This window comes from Enoplosus armatus, chromosome 2, assembly GCF_043641665.1.
Source record: "Enoplosus armatus isolate fEnoArm2 chromosome 2, fEnoArm2.hap1, whole genome shotgun sequence".
NCBI lineage: Eukaryota > Metazoa > Chordata > Actinopteri > Centrarchiformes > Enoplosidae > Enoplosus > Enoplosus armatus.
In genome coordinates this window covers 28,580,427-28,605,641 of record NC_092181.1, presented here as the reverse complement: position 1 = coordinate 28,605,641, position 25,215 = coordinate 28,580,427, and the positions used below count along the sequence as shown (strand labels likewise).

Below are 25,215 nucleotides of genomic sequence, written 5' to 3'. Positions count from 1 at the left end.
GGCTGTCTTTCCCTCCCTCTCTCCCAAAACGGACACTGGACTGTTCAGCATCAACTCATTTGTTCAGGTTTTCATATATTCTCAGAATTTCAATATTTCACTATTTCACCAATCTTTTTTGCAATTATTGTTATACATTTATTTTTTGAGTTGTAAGCTTTGCCCTGCCTATTTTTGCAATAAATTCCTAAATTGCATTTAAAGCCTAATTTGGCTTTATCCAGTCTAAAGGACTGTGGTCTTAGAGGTATAGTGTGTTTAACAACTTTCATGGTTCCTAAAGGTTATTCTAGCCTATCAAACTAACAGGCCCTTGGGACTTATTTTACTAGTCCCTAAAACATCTCCTAGCACCCAGTGCACAGGTCACTAAGAGGAGAGCTGCCGTTAATGGGCGTGGCCGGTGGCAGTATCAGGCACAGAGCTACTCAGCCTGGTGCTACACCGGAGTAAACAGGGTAGACGTTCGGATGAAGGCAGTGAGCAGCTAAGCGAGTCTCCTCGCCACCAGCTTGAATAGTTTCAAGCCATCCTAACCAGGTGATACCGGTAGGGCTGTAAACTCGGACCCTTTAAACGGAGAGCTGGTCCGGTACCTCCTGAACAGGGGTTACGCAGGATCTAACGCTTCCAATGACTTTAGATTTCTGGTGTTGCTCACTCAAAAACTACAAACAGCTTGCCTGTACTTTTGGTCTACATACTACTGATGATACTTTTCCAGTTTAAGCTCTAGTTTAAATTCTACATCACATGATGTCATATGTCTGACCTCACTTTGTCACTTTAGCATGAACTGATCTTTCCGCCTCTGTTCAACAGTTAGTTTCAACCAGTTGATGTTGTTAGTGAGCCAGAGGAAGACAAATTACAGTCAGACATTTTCTGCTTAAAGGTCCCATACTATGCTCATTTCAGCTCTATATTTGTATTCTGGGACTCCAGTGGAGCAGCTTTGCATGATTCACAGTTGAAACAAGTCCTTATTCATCTTCTACTGGCCCTTCACGCAGCCCCTCAGTTCAGAGGCATCACTAAGGCTCCCAGTCTTCAGGGAGAAGATCTTGTTAAACAAGGAGATGTTGAGTGTTCCACCCGTGTTGTGTCCGAGTCATACCCTCACCCCCCCCCCCCCCCACCCCCCTCTCTTCTAAGTAACAATTCAAACTCAGTTAATAAGTTCAAACTAAGTTCAGTAGATAAGGTCAAGAAGTGTTTTAAGTCGACCTGTTCTCCGAAATTGGACCAGACATCCTGTCTCTGGATGTCTCACCTCGATAAATTCTGCTAAATTGGCACCTGATAAGAACAAGATACAAGCTTTGTTTTTGCATCTGCCTGACACCCTACGAGGTGAGAAACCACACACTTGCTAAGCAAGGAAGGTGAGGTATTCGGAAAATGTGGTTTATGGTCTTATTGTGATGAAATGATGTGTTTCTTAGAAAATAACCTTTTTGAACCCCTAACCCTCTGGAGGGGGGCAAGGGGCATAAAAGGGGATGTAGAAGAAGACATCGGTGTGCGAGCTGAGTGCGTGTGCGAGCTGAGGCGACCTGTCACCTCTGACTGACTGACTGCTTGGGCTCTTGCCTTAGTTGTTTGTGAGACTTTGTTACTTGATTGTTTTATTTTCTTTTTGGACATTTTGTATCCATTTACTCTTTTTGATAAAACTCCAATAAAATTGGGTTGTACTTTGTACATTCCAACCAAAGTCCTGTGTTGCTCCTCTCTGAGATCATCTAAGTAGCCCCCCTCAGGTAAGAAGACTCCTCTCCTTGAGATAGGCTGACAGTAGATAATCATTTGGCTTTGATTGATGAATTCTAAGAAAGCTGCTATGTATATATTATGATGTTTAACATGGAAGGACATGTTGAATAGGTTCAACTCAGTTGTCTGATGTTTTGCTGCTGCTGTGGATTGTTTGGTGGTTACTGTTGAAGTTTCTAAATAGTTGGGACACAGGGAGGGATTTCCTAAATTTATCTCTAAATTGTGAATTAGGGATTTGGGCCCAGTGTGAAACCAGGCGAGTGTCCGCCACCCTTCCGTGTGGACCTCCCCCAGTATTGATCTTTTCCTTCAGGGTCTTACTGGGGTACCACCAATCTTCAAACACCTATCACACACAGATATTCCTGCTAATATCCGGTTGTTGGCACATAGTCAACTATATAGGCCCTAGTGTTATGATATTCCGGGAACGTAACCAGACTCCCTAAGCAGGCTAAAGCGGTCTTGCGTGTAGATTTTGGGAGTCCGTTCGAAAACCTAAAGATTAGGTCGTAGAACAGCCGTCACTCAATGTGATATCCGCGTTGGGTGGGGGTATCGGTTGTAACATCTAAGAACCTCTTCAGAGACATATAGTGCTTTTCACTTACTCGTTCAGGAATAGCTCTAATCCTGCTGCTTTTCCTGGTTTTAGTTTTAGAATAACCTCCTTAATTTCTTGTTCAGTAAAACTAGCATTTAAGACGCTACTTTCAAAAATGTGTCTATTAGTTACAATCAGTACATTTATTACCTTCACCACAGACATTCAGCACCGTCCAGCAGCTTTGGTTTTTTACATTTAAACTCACCAGCTCTTCACTACATGTCTTCCTTTAGGCCTTTATGTAACTCTGTCCTATACTCAGCATTAACCACATTTCTATGTATATTGTGCATTTTTTTCTTAACTTTTAGGTATTCTTGTCAGGATTGTTCTCTGCTTCATACATTTTTTAATCTTCACACTATTAATCATAATACTGCATCCCTCTTTCGTTATTTCATCTACTGGTATGTTGTCTGGATGAATTATTATATTTTCCATAAACAATTTTCAATTCAGTTTTATTTATATAGCACCAAATCACAACAAACATTATCTCATGACACTGTACATACTGGTATATAATATAAAGTATATATATAGTATGTTTCTATATTTTATTCTTTAAAGTAGCTGCAGGTGGCAGATAAACGTACTGGCATACACATATAAAGTAGTATAACATGGAAATGCTCAAGTGCAGTACAAGTACTTTAAAACTGTACTGAATTACAGCACTTGGGTAAATGTACTTAATTACTTTCCACCCCTGGCAGTAGTCATGTTAGCAGGAGTTTTAGTAGTATCAGTATTTGTGGTGTCAGAGGCCTGTACTATGCAGCAGGTTCAACACAGCAAGACATCTAGGGCTATAGTATTACTACTATAATATACTATAACCTATAGACTATAACATTAGACAAAGAAGAAGAAGTTAAACACATCATCCAGGCTGAAAGCAGCACAGCTGCAGCTGCAAACAATCACCACTGGACTGGACTGGGTAAAGAACACTAAAGCCCTCTACAGGAAGGGCCAGAGCCATCTCTATTTTCTGAGGCAGATGAGGTCCTTCAACATCTGCCGGACTATGATGAGTCTGTGGTGGCCAGTGCTATCCTCTATGCTGTTGCATGCTGGGGCAGCAGGTTGAGGGTGGCGGACTCCAACAGACTCAATAAACTGATCTGCAAGGCCAGTGACGTTGTGGGGGTGGAGCTGGACTATCTGACGGTGGTGTCAGAGAGGAGGATGCTGTCCAAGCTGCGGGTCATCTTGGACAATGTCTCACATCCTCTCCATGACGTACTGGTCGGACACAAGAGCAGCTTCAGTGGGAGACTCATTCCTCCCAAATGTACAACAGAGCGACACAGGAAATCATTCCTGCCTGTGGCCATCAGACTGTTCAGCTCCTCCCTCTGGAGGAACAGACTGATTCTGGACCTGCTTCACCTGTTCATATACTACCTCATTGTTTATTCTTTAAATGTCAGTGCAATATATATATACATACATATACATTGTCATTGTGTATATTTTTTACTTTTATTTTTCACTTAAATATTGTAAATGTGTATGTTTTTTATTTTTTATTTCTCATTTTTATATATTATTATTACTCTCATTTCTAAATTTATGTTACTTTCTACTCTTGAATGGGAGCACCGGTACTGTATAATTTCTCCCCAGGGATCAATAAAGTATTTCTGACTCTGATTCTGATTCTGTGTGACTGAAGGCTCCTAATATCACTGCCACATCATGAGGGCCCGAGCAGATCTGACTGATTACATTTGTGTGTTCTATTAAATTCATGTGTTCTTATGGCGTGTTGGACAGTTTTAATCTTATTCTGTCAGCTGCAGCCCCGGAGTTTCAGACAGAGCAAATAAAATATAAAAACATGGGTCACAACGATGAGTAGGCTTACTTTCATATCTTCTAAGAACAAGTACATGGCTTCAGTGCTTCAGTCAGTCTCTCTATATCTCTCTTATCAAACACCCTCAGGGAAAGACAAAGGGCTGCCAATCTCTGAACACTCACTGACCCCAAATCCTGCTTCGTAGTACAGGCCTCAGTAGTACCAAGAACAGTATTGTTATGTAGCAGCAGATGGTTGCAGTCTACAGATCGGCCACATGGAGTCGCCTCCACACTCAGAAATCTGTCCTCAGAGCTGATCTAAGAGCTGATCTCAGAGCTGGTCCCAGGACCACAGCCTCCTCCTATCTTCACACAAACTTTCAAAAATAATGTTGAAGTTCTCCAAGAATCATTGGAAGCCCCTCAGAGACCCCAAATATTACTGTAAGCTACTGAAAACCCTCAAGGGTTCTGGGACAAACTGGAATCAGCTCATGTTTTATTTGCTCTGGCAGATGTGTCTGCCCCCCCCCCCCCCCCCCCCCTTCAGACAGATTTCTAGTCGACATGGTCCAGCCCTGAGAGGCTCCAGTGGTTGTCAGGCTAAGAATCTGGATTCTCCTGAAGAACGTTTTAAAACCCCTTTTATTCCTGTTTATTCAGTGTCTCTTGTGCTTCAGTACTCCCTTGTTTGTGTCTCTGTCTGTCTGTGGGGGTGTGGTCATCTACTCTGGCTCCTGGCTTTACCTGCACATTTCATCCCATAAATCTCATAAATCCCATTCTTTCTGTCTACTCTCAGTGTTCGTGTCCCGCTCTCTGATCGTGAGACCTTTAAAACTGTCATGTTCTCTGTAGGGACACAAGAAACCACCAAAGATTTTTTGAAGATTGTTACAGGATGTGTAAAAACTGTAGAATACAAATATTCAACTGTTTTTGACACACAGAGAGAGAGAGAGAGAGAGAGAGAGAGAGAGAGCTGTCAGTGCTATTGTTGAAGAGGTTTCTTATATTCTGACTACATGATGTGGAAACACTGATCCTGGATCCACTGAGGCTGGTTAGGTAACAGCACACACACACACACACACACACACACACACACACACACACAGTGTTGTTGTGTTGCCTGGTAACCAGCAGTGTGTCATGTGTCATTACATCACAGGTGGAGCTGATGCAAACAGGAAACAGGGTGCAGCTGTTTGGAGTCTCCGCTTTAGATTTAGTGGATCTTTGCAGGAGTTTTGTCTCTTTTGTGGTGGAAGAAGTATTTAGGTGCTGTACTTCAGTAAAAGTACATATAACTTATAACGAAAATACTCACTAGTAAAAGTCCTGCAATCAACATAGTACTTATGAGTACTGAACTTAAAGTATGTAAAAGTATTCATTCTGTGGAGTGGACCCCGTCAGTGTTCTATTATTAAATATCATTGATTTGTTATGAGGTTTATTATTATTATTAGGTTTATTATTTATTAGTAGCTTTTCACATACAAGGAATTTGCTTTGGTATTTTGGTGCAAAACAATAAACAAGATTAAAAAGATTAAAACAAATGTTCTACAAAAGTCAAGAAGTATAAATGTATAAGATGAAAAAATCTTCTAACGATATTATAAAAAAGTATATATTCATATATATAAAGAGAAAATATGTGCAAAGATGAAAGAATAATGAATAGATGTGCTAATGTCACATTGAGCCAGATGTGGAGACTCAATATGTGTACGGGGTGTGGGGGGTCAGCCACAATCTTCCCTGTATCGGTCCTCGAGAAGTACAACAGGTCCTGGAGGGGTACAGGTCCTGGAGGGGTGGCAGATTGGCAGCTTCCCAGCAGAGCGAATGATATGCTGCAGTCTGCCCTTGTCTTTGGCAGCAGCGGACCAGGTGGAGATGGAGGAGGTGAGGATGGACTCAGTGATGGAGGTGTAGAAGCGCACCATCATTGTCTCTGACAGGTTGAAATTCTTCAGCTGAAGAAATTTTTAACTTCTTTTTAACAAACTAAGTGTCACAATCGCTGTCAAGGTGCTGATCCTGCGACGGCCTAGATTGCGGGAGCTGTACAGGGTCTTCCGTGTTTGACTCCTCCTCAATACTCATTGTCGTAGAGTACAGGATTTCATTATCAAAGTTAGTGTAACCACACCGACAATCTGGCGCTTCACCTGACGCTGAAGCTGGCCTCTCTGTGTTAGCTCGCTGAACGACAGTCTGTAGCTGAGCAGCAGCTCTCAACAAGCCAAATGACAAAAATCACCCCCCAAAAAAACCTTACAACGTTTATACACCTTTGCTTTGTACCATTACATCATTTATTGTTGGCTAAAATCAATGCTGTTTGTCAACTAACAGATCCACTCAGATAGTATTTTGCTAGCCATAACGTTAGCGAGCAGGCACGCTAAGGTTAGCCAGCTAGCTGTAACGTAGCTACACTGCTGGATCTGGCATTGATTGCTGGCTAATAAAGTGATTTGCAAACGGCAAGCTAGCCAGTATACCAGTATACCAGCCAGATCAGCCCCGGGACTCTGGATGAACTAGCTGACGTTATCCACTCAAGACAGTAGTTTGCTATGTTAGCTAGCCAGCAACTCGTCCACGTTAACAAGCAAACTACGTGGACTTTGTGTTTGGTGGGTGCCGGCCTTTGGTGGCATCAGCGGACTCCATTTCTAAGCTAACGTTAGCTGGTGTTGCACAGTGTTTGTGCTGTAGGGGAGCTGAACATGGAGCTGCAGAGAGGCTAAGCACTCCATAGCGTTCATAACGTCACATCCTTTGGAGTCCTTTACATAGAAATCAGTCAACAGGCTGTTATAGGCAAGACGAGACATTACACTCTGTCCACACATTGGCAATAAAAAGTGTAAATGTAAATTATTACATATGGGAGCTTTTACATTCAAAAGATTGACAGGTTTTACATGACAGATATCTGCAATGTATTTATGACTAGACTAGACTAACACTTTAATTTAAGAGATGTCTTAATTACATTGTGACTAGTAAGAATGAACAATTGAGCTGTTGGAGAATCTAATTACAGATACAATTCAGGTTTACTGCTCCAAAATGTGACTTTTAGATATTTATATTATAACTTGTCAAAACTCAAATTAAAGACATCTTCAATGTTGACAAGTCATAACTATCTTAATTATGTTTTTGGATATCTCAAACTAAGATATTACTTAAACAGCATACAGTGCATCAGCACCTCGTTCTAGACTGGAGGAGGTCTGACCCTGATTTACATGTAGCCCAGAAAACAAAGACGGACTGTAATCAGATTTATGACCAACAGAGATAGAGAGCAGATATATGTAAAGAAAAGAGTCTTAAATCTCATCGATTTTATCTGATACGATGATAAGATGAAAAGTGGAAATGAGGCCTAAATGTTTAAATTTGAGCCACTTTTCTGTAAAACTCTTGTTGCAAAGACGAACAAAACAGTCACTCTGTTAAATAAAACTTTCACTAGAAGAAACACATTAATGGTTAGGTCCTGGAAAGTGTCCTTGAAAGTGTCCTGGAAACAGATTTCCATAAAACAATGGAAGTTTCTAGAAGGCGTACGGTCCGACGATGATGGTGAGGCGCAGCAGAGAGCTGGATCGATAACTGAGAGCCGAGTTCTGCGTCACCATCTCCAGGTCCAGGACGTGCTCCCTGGGACCAATCAGAGGACGTGTCATCACCAGCATACCGCTCACGTTACTGGATCGCTGCAACAACAACAACAACAACAACAAAAAGACATGTACCCAGACGAGCTGAAATCAAAAGGGACTGGATGTATTTATTATTACACTACATACGGAGTATTCAGATTAGATTAAACTGAGATGAGAACCGATGAAATGAAAAAAGATGACAAAATGAAATGAGATGAAATGTGAATCATAGAGATATGCTTAAATATGATTAAATGAGATTAAGTGAGACGAGTCAATGAGAAGGAGGAACACATGAAATAAGATGTGATGAGATTAGACTCAATGATATGAGATGCTACAGGATTCAAGTATCAGATGTTAGAAGAGAATTTAGATTAACAGTTGAGCTCACCCTGAGGAAGAACTGTCCCTCCTCATTGCCGGCTTTGATCCTGAAGGTGTTGTGCATGTTGGGGAAGACGCTGGAGGCCTGGATCTGGAAGATGTCCGCCGGCACCAAACGCTCTGACGTGATGCTCATGTACTTATAGACGATGGAGGGAGGAAGGCCTCTGCATGCGCTCAGAGACTGACAGCTGCAGCGACTGAGGACAGAGTCAGAGACAACACATCAACAAACTACTGAGAATTCAACAGAACAGACTGTACTGCAGCATCAGAAACATACAACAAAACACTGAACTTGAGAAAAGTCAGAGGTCACAGACTGAGTCCTGAATAACTTTAGGAGTCAACTACAAGTTCCAGAGAGCATTGCTGAAAGAACCATTCGATTATGAAGCTTCAGACTGTTGCTGTGCGGCTGATGGTTGGTTGAAAGTAGAGAAATATAATTCAACTCACGGTTGCCACATTGGTAACTGCCGGTAACTAAGGCATCCAGCGTTTCTGAGCAGTTGCGAGAGTGTTATGGGCATTTGCTATGGTAGAAATACATGGTTTCTAAGACTTTTCCAGTAGTTGCTAGATGTTCATATGTGCTTTCGTTGGTTGGTTGCTATAGCATTGGTAAGTGGTTGCTGGGTGGGTTGCTATGATGTTTGTGGTGGTTGCTAGGGAGATTAACAGGTGGTTTTGGATCAGTTCAGCCGCTGTGGTGCAGAATCTGTTCTGAATATGATACAAATCTGATGTCACAGGTCTAGCCACTGAGGCTCATGGGTACTGTAGTTCTGATGTCCGGTCTGGTTCAGCGATCAGGAGATCTGGATCACAACACTGAAGGTAAAAACTAAAAGAAACTTTACAGGGAGAGGGGCATCATCTTCACTCTTTGTTTTTCCCAACAGTTCACAACCTGAGACCATCAAACCCTCTATAGTGTTCCAGGTGTGAAGGAGCCCAGGTGAGTCTCACCCCTCTCCGGTCTGGACATAGGGCTCCTGGCAGGGGTTTCTGGGATAGCAGCGGTAGCCTCCAAAGTAGTTCCAGCACACCTGGTCCTCACGGCAGTTTGGTCCTGTTTCACACTCATTAACATCTGTGAACGGAACCAGAACGTCCACATCAGAACCAGAAACACTGGGTCACTAAAGATCTGTTTCTCCATCAGATAATTTTAGAAAACAGGTTCTGATCAGATCAGTTCTTCTGCAGGCGGATGACGCGGATTGTGGACAATTTTGAGCTCTGATACCTGAGTTGTACTTACCTTCATCAAACATTTTCTGGATTTTTTTATTTGCCTTTAAAAGTAGTACTAACTCCAGTTTTGTCTGATTTGTCAGATAATTGCAGGTCATCCAGGTTTTTATGTCCTTAAGGCATGCTTGACGTTTTGCTAAGTGATTGGTTTCATCTGGCTTGATCAATAGATATAATTGGGTATGTTGTAGTAAACTTTCATTAAAATGTTCTGTATTCTACAATGTAATGAGTAATGAGTAGTAACCTAATGTATTCATTCACATCAAATGTAATCATATCTAATGCTGAGGTTTGCATGAGTAAAGAAAACTATGTGTGTTGAGAGAGGTGTGTGTGTGAAAAACTAAGAGAGAATAACAAGTCTCCATGAGATAAGAAGACACAGGTGTGCTTTCGTTTGGTTCTGGAGCCAGCTTGGGTTTATATCTTATGAAAGAATAAACTCTATTGCATTGAACTCTGATCATCTCCAGTGATTTTTTTAACTGTTTTGACTCCAGTAGTTATCATTCGGGCTGTAGTTTAAGTGTTGGAAAAGAAGTCCAGACTCATACTCTGGCCCAAACCTGAGCATCTTATTTCACAACATTAATTGGCGAGCCAGCCAGGAGGTGACAGGACCCTGACGACTCCAGCCTGGGAGGATCAACCTGCACTTCAGCACATCAGTGGCCTCAAAAATAGAGGGAGGTAATCAGAGCCAAATCTGCAAATTCTGATTGTGTCTGAATGCAGGAATCCACCCAAGTGAGGAAAAGTGTCTTTTCCCTAAAGAACCTGGTTGAAAACACAAAGAACACATTTACTAAAAAATTACTAAAATTGTGAACAAACAAAGATCACTGGTGGGGTAAGAGTTGGATGCAAATATGTGTTTAATGTATGTCTTGTATACACCATGGAGTGGAAAGAGTGGATAATGGGAAAGAATATGAACGTTTGCTGAATGTATGTATAGCATGCTGGACTTGGCTGTCAGGGCAGGTCCCTTTGCAAGCTAGATCATAAGGAATAGGTAAAGTACATGACACACAGATGAGAAAAGTGTGGATTTTGGCTTATAGAACAGACAGAGGATGTGTTAAGATGGGTGTGTATCGTGTTAAAGGTTGTGTTGTTAAAATCTTCATAATACCCAACAGTTCCCACCATGAGCGAGCACTTTGGCAACAGTGGCAAGGAAAAAACTTCCTTTTAAGAGGCAGAAACCTCGAGCAGAACCAGACTCTAGGTGGGCGAGAGACAGAGAGAGAGAGAGACAGAGAGAGAGAGAGACACACATACACAGACAGAGAGAGAGAGACAGCGACAGACAGAGAGACACAGACAGAGAGAGAGAGAGAGACACACACACACACACAGACAGAGAGAGAGAGAGACACACAGAGAGACACACACACAGACAGAGAGAGAGAGACAGCGACAGAGAGAGAGACACATACAGAATGAGAGAGAGACAGAGAGACACACACAGACAGAGAGAGACAGAGAGACACAGGAACAACATCAACGATCAACCCGTCCTCCACCGTCCTCCTCCGGCTCACATACACCGCCATCTTGGCCTGTCCTAAAACAAAGTTTAAAACCTGGCATTTGTGCTTGTGCTGGCGAATGTATTTAAAACCACAAATAAAAACCTGTTTGTTAAAAACCTCTCCACATCTGGTAAAAACAGTTTGCAAAAACAGAAACAGTGCAGAAAGACGGTGACACTCATAAAAACAGTGAAAGACAGTCTCTCTTTGGTCACAAAATGGACATTTGTCCTCCACAGATGGATTGATGACTGACACAAAGGAGTTCACTGCTATAATTCCATGAAGGATCCTCCACTGCAAGTCAGCATGTTTTTTAGACAGTGGAGGTTTGTACAAAGACCTCCATGAAGGTCTTGATCTGGGATGCAGACCCAAGTAACTCCTCCATGGAGTGTCAGTCCATCTGTTTAATTTGTCTCTGTTCAAAGTTTTTACCATTAGTCTGTAAAGGGTTTTCCCTGAGGCCCCCTCCAAGGAGGCAGGATTTACAGGCTCCATCAGAGGTCCGCTACAGTTTTTATAATCCAGTACCAGGCAGATGGCAGGATACGGATCCTCTCTGTTTGGAGCGACTGTACCGTTGATAAAAGAGTTTAAAAGTAGGCATTCGTGTCCTGTCAGTTTACGTCTCTAGTGCTCCAGCAGCTGCTTTGTGACTCGGATGGACCTTAATCCCAACCGAGCAGCCTGCCTAGCGGGGTCCTCCAGCCGAGGCCCAGACAGCTCCACTACCTGTCCCAGCGTGGAGACCCCTGCAGTCTGCAGCAGTCTGGACAGTGTGGCTCCTCCCCAGCTGGGACAATCCAGCCAAGTGCCCAACAGGATGGGTTCCTGTAGGAGCCAGTACAGGGAACCTGCCTTCTCCTGTCTCTGTTTCTTCAGCAGGTTCCACACCCTAAAAACACTCTTATAAAAACCTGGCAGGGACAATGTGCTCATCTCAGTTGTATCCATTAAAAACAAGTTAAAATCTAGACCCAGGTTGTTAAAACGTTTCAGGATGCAACAGGATAAAAGTCTCCACAAAGTGTCCTTTGGTCCAGTAAGCAGTCTTTGTAGGAATTGGAGGCGGAAAGCAGCGCCCCTGCTGGCTAGAAGGACCAGGCCCTGCCCCCCCTCCTCCTTAGGAAGGAAGAGGACACTCTGTGGGACCCAGTGCATCCTGTCCCAAAAAAATCAATTAAAACCCTCTGTATCTGACCAGGAGAGAAACTGGAGGATCGACGCAGGCCAACCGGTGCCACAGGGCAGATGAAACAAGGTTGTTTAAAATCAAGGTACGGCCTCTGTAGGACATCTTTGGTAAAAGCCACCTCCACTTTGAGAGCCGACCTTTAACCTTTTCAAGGACATCATCCCAGTTCTTCCTTGTGAAGGCCTCATCGCCAAGGAAAACTCCAAGGTATTTCAGCCCTCCCTTCCTTCAGACTAAAGCACCAGGGAGCCTGAGCCGATCCCCCAGCCCCTCCCCCACCATCACAGCCTCGCTCTTCCCCCAGTTTACCTTTGCAGATGAGATACAACCAAACTTGTTGACAGCGTCTGCTAAAATGTCCACATCTCTTTGTGTACTGACCAGCACAATAAGGTCATCAGCATAAGCCGCAGACAACTTAAAAGGCACATTACACTGAGGGAAACACGCACCACTAAGATCATCTCTCAGTTTGTGAAGCAGAGGCTCGAAGGCTACAGAATACAGCATGCCAGAGAGAGAGCATTCCTGTCTCACCCCCCTCTGAATGTTAAAAGGAGCACTCAGGCCACCATTTATTTTCAGGATGCTCAAAATGTCACTATAGAGAACCCGTATCTTGGCTATAAAGCCTGGGTTGAACCCAAAGGCAGCCAAAGTCTGCCATAAGTACTGGTGTTCAACCCGGTCAAAAGCCTTTTCCTGGTCGATGGAAATAAGACCGGTGTCTATAGCCAATGAACTGGAGAGTTCCAAAACATCTCAAATTAAAGTGACATTGTCACTTATGAGCCTGCCGGGCACACAGTAAGTCTGGTCGGGGTGGATGATGGACGCCATCTCCTCTCTCAGCCTCAAGGCCAGAACTTTGGACAGGATTTTATAATCCGTGCACAGCAGAGAGACTGGCCTCCAGTTCTTGAGGTCTTGTAGGTCTCCCTTCTTGGGCAGCAGAGTGATGACGGCCCTCCTGCAGCTCAGAGGTAGTCTCCCTCTCTGGAGACTGTCTGTCAGGACCTCGAGCAGGTCTTCTCCTACTTCAGACCAGAAGGACTTATAGAAGTCCACAGGAAGGCCGTCCATCCCCGGAGCTCTGCCGCTCTGCAAACTGGCCATGGCTGTGAACAGCTCCTGCAGAGTTATGTCTGCCTCCAGGTGACGGTTTGCTTCTGTGCTCACCTGAGGGAGGCCATTGAGGAAACTGCTGTGCACATCTGGATTATGTGACCATTCACTCTTAAAGAGGTCTCTGTAGAAACTGGCAGCAAACTTCCTGATCTCAGATGAGTCAGAGATCTCCGAGCCGTTACCCGATCGTAAAGCATGAATGATCTTCCTTTGTCCATTTTTCTGCTCCAGCCCAAAGAAGAACTGAGAGGGGGCGTCCATCTGTGAGATGTTCAGGAAACGAGACCTGACCAGAGCTCCCTGTGCCGTAACGCCCAGCATGCTGGCTATGGCCGACTTTTTGGACTTGAGGGAGTCTAAAAGCCCTCGAACTCCTGTAGACTCTGCTAAAGTCTGCAGTTCTACTACCTCCATCTCCAGATCCTTCATAGACCGGGTTATGTCTCTAGTGACATTGCGAGTGAACTGCTGGCAAAGTTGTTTAATTTGTACTTTGCCAAAATCCCACCACTGCTGAATACAGCTTAAAAGAGCCGTGTTACAATGCCAATAGGCGCTATTTAAAGGAACATTTTTTATAAAAACAGAGCAGGAGACAAGACAGTGATCAGAAAAGCCCACAGGCTGAATGTGACTTCTCTTAAAGATGTTCACATGGTGATTAAAACAATAGAGGCCGTCCAGTCTGGCCAGAGATAAAACATTTCCTCTTGAGTGACTCCAGGTGTACTGCCTGTTATTCCTGTTAAAACCCCTCCACACATCAGACAGCTCATGTGTCTCAATGAGCTGCCTGATCCTGCAGGACGAGGCAGGATGAGGCTCAGGATGATTCCTGTCTAGGTTCGGATTTTCTGTGCAATTAAAATCACCCCCTAAAAACAGAAAATCATCGTTGCTACAAGCTCTAACGGTATCAGATAAAATGTTTAAAAATGCCACCTTGTCCACCCCATTGGTGGGCGCGTAGACATTTAAAAACACTAACTTTACTTCACTCTCACTATCAGTTTTTTCAGACGATATATTTCCTGATCTGTGAGCAGCACCTCACCACATGTTCCTGACTTTCTGGTCAGAGGCCTGGCTGACTTCATGAACAGTCTGAGATCAGAGAAGTGATCTCCGACTATCGGCAGCCGGGCTCCTTTGGTTCGCTCCAGAAAAGCCTGGATGTCAGCAGGAGAGTAAAGAGGCTGTGGATCATCCTGAGTCAGAGAGAAGTCGCTCTCTGAAGCACTTCATCGACTCCGATGAAGCAAACACCAAATAACTAAAACCCTCCACCTTGAAATGAAAAGACAGGTTCAGATCGTGTGTGGTGTCCTTCAGGATCATGTACACCTGCCTCCTGCCTCATGACCCAGAAGGGACGGCCAAAGCACACAAAAGAGGGGGATGCCCTGGGTTGGAACGGGACGGTGACACAGATCCCAGAGGAAGCTAGACGGCCTCAGAACCCATAGGGAGAAAGGAGATCCCAGAAACTGGCTGCGAGACGGGCTAGTAGCAACTCAACATGTAGTGGATCACTGGCAGACAGGAAAGTGATTCAGACACAGACAATGAACAAACCACAAGCCCGGCAGAAGGTCCAAGGGGTCAGGAAGCAGATCCAGAAGCAGGGCCATCTGATAAATGAGGGCAAAGAGGCCACTAGAAAAGGATTGTGGAGAGTAGGGACAATAATTGTAGTCTTGCTAGGATATGAAGTTTATAGGCAAAATGCCATAACGTTAGAATCAGTTACAGAACAGAGACAGCTGATTGATTGTGCACTAGCAGCTGTTATAGCAGAAAAACAAGGAAAATTGCCACCAAATGAATTGATTGAACTCATTTATGCTAGATCAGATGCTGAACTCATCTATGCCAAGCCAATCACACTCGCCAAGATCAGACAATCTTCCTGCGGATGAACGGTGCACAGCTGAGGGGTTGGTGAGGGTAATGGTAAATTGCTCAAAGAACCAATGTACAGAGGTTAACTCAGGAGGATCTATGTCTAGAGACGTAGCTACCAACTTAGCAAAACCCTATCAAAAGAGACATACGTGCAAAAGTCTGAAAAGGGGGTTTCGTGAAAAAAATAAAGAATTGAAAACATCAAATTGGGAACAAAATATGTTTCATTAATGGACAAACGGGCCCGAAATCTTGTGTGACATGCTATAGCGCCAGAAGAATTCGCAAAATAATGCCCATTCCAGGCCCATATTACAATACAGAAGAATGTAAAGATATGGCTTGTTGTTTTATACACTGTGTTGTGCACATGGCTGCAGGAAGTGAGGCATGGAATAAAAATAGTTGGATCTGTCCAAGGAAGTTATCAAGTGAACTTGAATCCTGGATACCACTGGTAGTTAACATGGCAGAGAGGACAGTGTTCCCATTTTGTATAGCGCGTGGGGATAATATGTCAGGGGCACTACACCTGGATTCCTGAATAGAGTGTATGCAAGCAACAGTTCGTGTCCAACGAGCACATTCTGTCTACATACAAACGATAACATACTGTAACACACCTGAAAAAGCAAAGTTTCAATGCCAATGGGTAGTGGAGGATGGTGAATACTTTATTATCAAACGTAATGACACATTCCTTGGTACTTGGTACTGCATTTATCTCTTTATTGGATTCGATCGGCTTCTGTCAGAGGGTACAGAAACCCACTCACTGTTTTAATCACACCCTCGACCTGGTACTGACATATGGACTTGAAATTGAACATCTAATTGTCTCTCCACAGAATCCTTTGTTATCGGACCATTATTTAGTAACTTTTGAATTCCTATTATTGGACTACACACCATTAGGCAAAAAGTCTACACCAGATATCTCTCTGATAGTGCTGTAGCTAAATTTAAGGAAGTGATTCCATAGGCATTTAATTCAATACCATGTCTCAATAAAACTGAGGACTCCTATGCTAACCTATCCCTCCCAAATGGATGATCTTGTTGACAGTGCTGCAGGCTCAATGCGACTGACAGTTGACTCTATTGCCCCTCTTAAAAAGAAGATAATAAAACAAAGAAAGTCAGCTCCATGGTATAACACCCAAACCCGCAAATTAAAGCAATCAGTGCAGAAACTTGAAAGGAAATGGCGCTCCACCAAACTTGAGGAATCACGTTTAATTTGACAAGATAGTCTTAGAACTTATAGGAAGACCCTCTGTAAAGCCAGAGCAGCCCATTACTCATCATTAATAGAAGAGAACAAGAACAACCCCAGGTTTCTCTTCAGCACTGTAGCCAGGCTGACAGAGAGTCACAGCTCTATGGAGCCATGTATTCCTATAACCCTCAGCAGTAATGACTTCATGAGCTTCTTTAATGATAAAATTCTAACTAATAGAGACAGAATTGTCTTCAGGTGGTACCTTACCTTCAAACACAGGAATCTCAGAAACAGCTGTAAAACCTGATTTATATTTAGATTTCTTTTCTCCCATTGACCTTCACCAAATTACTAAAACTATCTCTTCATCTAAGCCATCAACTTGTCTCTTAGACCCCATCCCAACCTGGCTGCTTAAAGAGGTTTTACCTTTAGTCAGCACTTCTTTACTAGACATGATCAATCTGTCTTTATTAATAGGCTACGTACCACAGTCCTTTAAAGTAGCTGTAATTAAACCTCTTCTTAAAAAGCCCACTCTTGATCCAGAGGTTTTAGCCAACTATAGACCTATATCTAACCTTCCCTTTCTCTCCAAGATTCTTGAGAAAGCAGTCGCCAACCAACTGTGTGACTTTCTACATGACAATACGTTGCTTGAGGACTTTCAGTCAGTCAGGTTTCAGAGCTCATCATAGCACAGAGACAGCACTGGTGAATCTTGGAGATGTCTTTGATCAGGACATGTCCTTTAACTCCCACGTAAAACAAACTTCAAGGACTGCCTTCTTTCACCTCCGTAACATTGAAACATCAGGAAGATCCTGTCTCAAACAGATGCAGAAAAATTAGTCCATGCATTTGTCACGTCTGGGCTGGATTATTGCAATTCCTTATTATCAGCCTGTCCCAATAAGTCCCTGAGGACTCTCCAGCAGATCCAGAATGCTGCGCCACGTGTACTGACAGGAACCAGGAAAAGAGATCATATTTCTCCTGTATTAGCTTTGCTGCACTGGCTCCCTGTAAAATCCAGGATAGAGTTTAAAATCCTTCTCCTGACTTACAAAGCTCTTACTGGTCAGGCACCATCATATCTTAAAGAGCTCATAGTACCCTATTACCCCACTAGAGCACTGTGCTCCCAGAATGCAGGGTTGCTTGTGGTTCCTAGAGTCTCCAGAAGCCGAACAGGAGCCAGAGCCTTCAGCTATCAAGCTCCTCTCCTGTGGAATCGGCTCCCAGTTTGGGTCCGGGAGGCAGACACACTCTCTACTTTTAAGAGTAGGCTTAAAACTTTGCTTTTGATAACGCTTATAGTTAGGGCTGGCTCAGGCCTGCCTGGACCAGCCCCTAGTTATGCTGCTATAGGCCTACACTGCTGGGGAGACTTCCCATGATGCACTGAGCTTTCCTCCTCTCCCTCTCCATCTTTACACATTCATATCCCTCCAATGCATGTTACTAACTTTATATCTTCCCCGGAGTTTCTTTGTGCTTTGTCTTCTCGCAGGTTGCTGTGGATCGTGGTCCTGGTACACCTGGCTGCTGCTGCCATGGGCCTGCCTGACTCTCATCACTACAGTTATTATGTTTAGTCGTAGTTCTGTTACTATTAAAGCTGTTATTGCTATTATTAATCTCAGCTATTACTACAGCTGTAACTACTATTATCAGTCATATTTACATTATTATTATAATTATAGCTGCTATGGCTACTGCCAGGGCTGCTATAAATATCTGCCTGTCTGTCTGTCTGTCTGTCTGTCTGTCTCTCTCTCTCTCGCCCACCTACAGTCTGGTTCTGTTCGAGGTTTCTGCCTCTTGAAAGGAAGTTTTTCCTTGCCACTGTTACCAAAGTGCTTGCTCGTGGTGGGACATGTTGGTCTCTGTAATAACATTATAAAGAGTCGGTCTAGACCTGCTCTATTTGTAAAGTGTCATGAGATGACTTTTGTTGTGATTTGGCGTTATATAAATAAAACTGAATTGAATTGAATTTTTGATGTTTTAAAGCTTGCTCAACTGTGACTGACCAAAAAACAGCTAAACCGCATAATCATTTGTTTTAGCATAATCTGTGAATGTATGAATATTTGATTAAAAGGAGTTGTTGTAATCCAGGAGCCATGATGTCAATGTACAGTAATGTACTGTATGTGACTAACAAGTCACAAAGGGGGGAAATGTTGTAGTAAACTGTAGTGAAGTAGTCTCTTACCATCAGACATAGACATGTTCAAGAGAGTTCATCAATGTTCAGTATTTGTTATAACCTCTCCTATGAAGACATATTGTATATTATTACAGCTGTTTAACTATATTATCATTCATTATCTGTTTATAAAGAAGTTTTAGTTGTTGTTAATTAATGTATATAAACAGCAGCACCTGAGTGTCAGACTACAGGTGTGTACCTTGGCACATGCGTGTTCCCTGCAGCTGGTATCCTTCAGGACAGATACAGCTGTAGGAGCCGAGCTGGTTCACACACTGCCACTGACACATGTAGGAGGACAGCAGACACTCATCCACGTCTGAAAAACAACAGACAAACATCAGAGAACAGCAGCCAACAGGAGAGAAAAGCAGAGATCAGCAGAGAACAGCAGCAAACAGCAGAGAAAAGCAGAGAACAGCAAAGAACAGCAGAGAAAAATAAGAGAAAAACAGAGAACAGCAAAGAACAGCAGAGAACAGCAGCCAGCAGGTTTGGGGTTAGGGGCAGGTAAGTACAAACATGTGTTTGTGTGTTCAGACCGTGACAGCTCAGCTGGTTTGGAGTCAGCTCATAGCCCTGTTCACACTGACACAAGAAGGATCCCGGCACGTTGTAGCACAGATGTTGGCAGGGGCTGCTGGGAACACACTCGTTCACATCTGGAACAACATCAAGCAACACATGTCAGTCCACCTTAAACGTCATTCCACCTTAAAAATCAGTCCACCTTAACTTCAGTCCGCCTTAACACCATTCCAAAGAAAGTTAGCTCCATGGTATAACCCGCAAATTAAAGCAAACGTTGCAAAAGCTTGAGAGGAAACTAGAAGAATCACGTTTAATTTGGCCAGATAGTCTTAGAACTTATAGGAGGCCCTCTGTAAAGCCAGAGCAGCCTATTACTCATCATTAATAGAAGAGAACAAGAACAACCCCAGGTTTCTCTTCAGCACTGTAGCCAGGCTGACAGAGAGTCACAGCTCTATGGAGCCATGTATTCCTATAAGCCTCAGCAGTAATGACTTCATGAGCTTCTTTAATGATAAAATTCTAACTAATAGAGACAGAATTGATCACCTCCTGTCTTCAGGTGGTACCTTACCTTCAAACACAGGAATCTCAGAAACAGCTGTAAAACCTGATATATATTTAGATTGCTTTTCTCCCATTGACCTTCACCAAATTACTAAAACCATCTCTTCATCTAAGCCATCAACTTGTCTCTTAGACCCCATCCCAACCTGGCTGCTCAAAGAGGTTTTACCTTTAGTCAGCACTTCTTTACTAGACATGATCAATCTGTCTTTATTAACAAGCTACGTACCACAGTCCTTTAAAGTAGCTGTAATTAAACCTCTTCTTAAAAAGCCCACTCTTGATCCAGAGGTTTTAGCCAACTATAGACCTATATCTAACCCTCCCTTTCTCTCCAAGATTCTTGAGAAAGCAGTCGCCAACCAGCTGTGTGACTTTCTACATGACAATAAGTTGCTTGAGGACTTTCAGTCAGGTTTCAGAGCTCATCATAGCACAGAGACGGCACTGGTGAAAGTTACAAATGGCCTTCTAACTGCATCAGACAAAGGACTTGTCTCTATACTTGTTTTGTTAGATCTTAGTGCTGCATTCGACACCATTGACCATCATATCCTATTACTGAGACTGGAACATTTAATTGGCATCGAAGGAACCGCACTAAGCTGGTTTAAGTCGTATTTATCAGATCGATCTCAGTTTGTACATGTTAACGATGAATCCTCCATGTGCGCCAAACTTTCACAAGGTTCTGTGCTTGGACCAATACTATTCACCTTATATATGCTTCCTTTCGGAGATATTATTAGAAAACACTCCATAAACTTTCATTGCTATGCGGACGATACCCAGTTATATCTATCAATCAAGCCAGAAGAACCTCATCAGTTAGCCAAGCTCCAAGCATGCCTTAAGCACATAAAGACCTGGATGACCTGCAATTATCCAATGTTAAACTCAGACTCAGAAGTTATGGTACTTGGCCCCGATCACCTCAGAAACACATTATCTAAAGACATGATTACTCTAGATGGCATTTCCCTGGCCTCCAGCGCCACTGTGAGGAATCTTGGAGTTGTCTTTGATCAGGACATGTCCTTTAACTCTCACGTAAAAGAAACTTCAAGGACTGCCTTTTTTCACCTACGTAACATTGAAACATCAGGAAGATCCTGTCTCAAACAGATGCAGAAAAATTAGTCCATGCATTTGTCACGTCTGGGCTGGATTATTGCCAATATCCCAATAAGTCCCTGAAGACTCTCCAGTTGATCCAGAATGCTGCAGCACGTGTACTGACTGGAACCAGGAAAAGAGATCATATTTCTCCAGTGTTAGCTTCTCTGCACTGGCTCCCTGTAAAATCCAGAATAGAGTTAAGAGAATAGAGTTTCTCCTCTTTGTCTCTCACCTCTGCAGTAGTTGAACTCGTCTGCTGTGAATCCGATTGGACACTGGATGGAGGTCAGCCTGGCCTGGTTGCTGGCCTGGTTGCTGGTGGTCTGGTAGTTGCTGCGGTGGCTTGGTACTGCAGGGAGGGGGATGAAGTGTGTCGGTGGGGGGCGGGTCGTGGTGGTGGGTTCCTCCTCTCTGTTGCTGATAATAATCTGGGCATTCTGCGGCAGACAGAAGTATCCACCGTAGTGGTTGATGCAACCCATCCCTCCTTTACAGGCATCTGGCAACGTCTCGCACTCATTGATGTCTGGGAAGTAGTCCAACAACAAAAAACATGAAAGCAACATTTTATAACATTAAACCAACATTTAACCACATTAAACCAACATTTAAAAACATTAAACAACATATCACATCAAACCAACATTAAAAAACATTTAACATTATTCCAACATTTAACAAATTTAACAACATTAAACAAACATTTAACAACATTTAACAAACATTTAACAACATTTAACAACATGTAACAAACATTTAACAACAATTAACACCCCTTAACAACATTTAACCAACATTTAACAAACGTTTAACAACATTTAACATTTAGCATGTAACAAACAGTTAACATGTAACAAACATTTAACATTGAACCAACATTTATCAAACATTTAACAAAATTTAATAAACATTTAACAACATTGAACCAACATTAAACATTTAACAACATTTAACAACATTTAACAAACATTTAACAACATTAAACCAACATTAACAAACATTTAACATTTAACATTAAACCCAAATTTAACATTAAACCAACATTTAACAAACATTTAACAACATCAAACCAACATTTAACAAACATTTAACAACATTAAACCAACATTTAACAAACTTTTAACAACATTTAACATTTAACAAACATTTAACAACATTTAACAACATTTAACAAACGTTTAACAACATTTAACATTTAACAACCATTTAACATGTAACAAACATTTAAAACATTTAACAACATTAAACCAACATTTAAGAATATTAAACCAACATTAAACCAACATTTATCAACATTTAACAACATTAAACCCAAATTTAACAAGCAACATTTAACAAACATTTAACAACATCAAACCAATATTTAACAACATCAAACCAACATTTAACAACATTTAACAATATAAAACCAACATTTAATAACATTAAACAAACATTTAACAACAATAAACCAACATTTGGTAAATAAAGTCACTGAGTAAACTGACAACTAATTCATTTATAAGATTATTATTAGATAATTGATTACCTCACCAGTCGCTCAAATGTTTTCATTTCAAAGCTTGTTTTCTGCGTTCTTTCTCTTGTCTTTCTTGCATTGTCTTTTGGGACCATCGGGAGAGTGAACTGAGATTTTATTATTTTATTATTAATTAATTTTATTCAAGTTCAATTTTTTGGAAAAGAAAAAATAAATAATTTATCTTTAGAATTTATTTTGAATGGTTTTCTGAAAAAGCTTCTTTGTGACTTCAATTTCAGAGGTTGATATTTTTCTCTCTAATCCTTTTGATGTTCTACTTGGAAGCTTTTTCATGTTTGTTTGGGTCTTTGAATATTTGTTATTGATCTAAAATCATTAATCAGTGTCAGTAGTCTCAGGAACATGGAGCAGGATGTGACTCTCACCTTTACATTCTTGTTCTTCCACGTTGAACTCATAGCCCTCCGTACACTGTCGGAAAATATCAGTTTAGTGATTGATTAATTATTGATCAGGTGACATGATGATCAAACAAATGAACTGGTGCTGGACTCATCTGACACACACATTATGATTATAACCACGGACAGTTTTCACTGCAGATCCTGCTGCTGATGTAATTCATACGTTTGAGTTAATGAATAAAAATACATTTACAGTGTTTTCTCAGTTGATTATTTACATATTTACAGGTTTAAATATTTGATGGTAATAGTTCCAATAATCTACTGATTCTACATGCATGGTTTTCCTCACATTTACCTTAAAGGAGAACTACACACTGACTTAATATATTTTTCCATTGTCATTATTAGACTTATCAGATTATTTCACTGTACTGTAACTGCATAGATTACTGTTGGTATATGAAGTTAATTCATTTATGTTTTCAACCACACACAAATTGTGGGTGAAAACTTTTAAGGCAGTTCACACCAAAGATCAGAGTGACAAAAGTGTTTTAGAAGTTTTCAGCATGCAAACTGACTCGTCACCTGTTTCAATAGCCAATCAGCTCGTAGCAAAGTCAGCTGGTCAAGTCAGTTACAAACGACCTTCTGGAGGTTTTTTTTGTCTTCACTGTTTCACCAATACTAGAAAAACTCACTATCTCTATCCTCATCCAGACGCTAACCCCTAGTGATGCTGCTATAGGCCTAGACTGAGGGAGACTTCCCATGATGCACTGAGCTCCACTCTCCTCTTCTTCCTCTCCATCTGGACTCATTCATGTCCCATTAATGTTACTCACACCTGTGAGCTGTCACACCTGTCAGTCATATCATACCTGTGAGCTGTCACACCTGTCAGTCATATCACACCTGTCAGCTGTCACACCTGACATCTGTCACCTGTCAGTCATATCACACCTGTCAGCTGTCACACCTGTCATCTGCCACACCTGTCAGTCATATCACACCCGTCAGCTGTCACACCTGTCAGTCATATCACACCTGTCATCTGTCACACCTGTCAGTCATATCACACCTGTCAGCTGTCACACCTGACATCTGTCACCTGTCAGTCATATCACAGCTGTCAGCTGTCACACCTGTCAGCTGTCACACCTGTCAGTCATATCACACCTGTCAGTCATATCACACCTGTCAGCTGTCACACCTGTCAGTCATATCACACCTGTCAGCTGTCACACCTGTCAGCTGTCACACCTGTCAGCTGTCACATGCTCTTTTCACTTGATTTGTTGCTGAAGGACAGAAACAATATCATGAAACATTATTTTGAGTGGTGGAAAGTAACCAAGTACATTTACTCCAGTGCTGTACTTGAACAATGTGAGGTAGTTTTACTTGAGTATTTCCATTTTATGCTACTGTGCTCTTCTACTATACTACATTTATCTGACGGCTGCAGTTAATTTACAGATTCAGATTTTAGTTTTTGATTTCAGTTAATAAAGTATGATGCATCCCCAACAGTATATGAACACAGTACTACTACATTAAAATACACGTTATTAATTAACCATTCATTTTAAATAAATTATATATAATAATACAGCACTCTGAAAGTAAGTTGTATACTTTCATAATCTTTTGTTGATAATACTGTAGTTTTACTTACTAACGTTTTGAATGGAGCATTTCACACTGTTAGTGCTTTTTTCATAGTAAAGGGTGTGAGAAGTTTTTCCAGCACTGCTGATAAATAATCTTACTGAGTAGGTGACGGGTTTGTCCACCTGCTGAGCTGAAACCAGGATGAGACTTAGATGGAGGACAGTCTGCAGCGTCTTCATCGTACTGAAGATGAAACACACAAACAGTGAAGAACATCATCATCAGCTTCAGAGGCACTGTGTGAATAATATAGTACATGATAGTAAACTGTATACTGTGAAGAAAAACATTTTATTGATCAAATGATAAATTGATTAATTTGATTTATTTCATCATAATGACAATAATGTTTATTTGGTGCCCGACTCTTGTTGCTGTTGTCAACATCACTGCAGATTGTTTCTGTTTCTATCTGAACACCTGTTTGATTAAAACAGCTTCGTATTTCTATGAGAACAAGTACTCAGTCCCTTTACTGCAGTGAAAGTACTAAAATACTCTATTACAGTCCTGCATGTAAAATGTTCCTGTAGTAAAAGTCTGTGAGTATAATCAGTAAACTGTCCTTAAAGTATTCCAGCAGTCAGATGTCCCCTGTGTCTGTCCTCCTGTTATAGATTCTGTCATTAGAGGATTATTCCTCCTCATTAATGTGAAGCAGGATGTTACTGTTGGAGTTGGTTGA

General features: G+C 41.9%; 1 protein-coding gene across 1 annotated transcript; it reads right to left on the bottom strand.

The window, feature by feature from the left end:
* Positions 1-7,779: 7,779 nt before the first annotated feature.
* On the bottom strand, positions 7,780-24,709 carry LOC139292585 (EGF-containing fibulin-like extracellular matrix protein 1). The gene is made up of 8 exons (XM_070914948.1): positions 24,629-24,709; positions 22,875-22,920; positions 21,199-21,492; positions 19,292-19,411; positions 18,949-19,068; positions 9,250-9,373; positions 8,285-8,477; positions 7,780-7,941 (listed from the first exon to the last, which is right to left on the bottom strand). Exons 1-8 carry the CDS (start codon positions 24,707-24,709, stop codon positions 7,780-7,782), a joined length of 1,140 nt encoding a protein of 379 aa, XP_070771049.1.
* Positions 24,710-25,215: the final 506 nt, after the last annotated feature.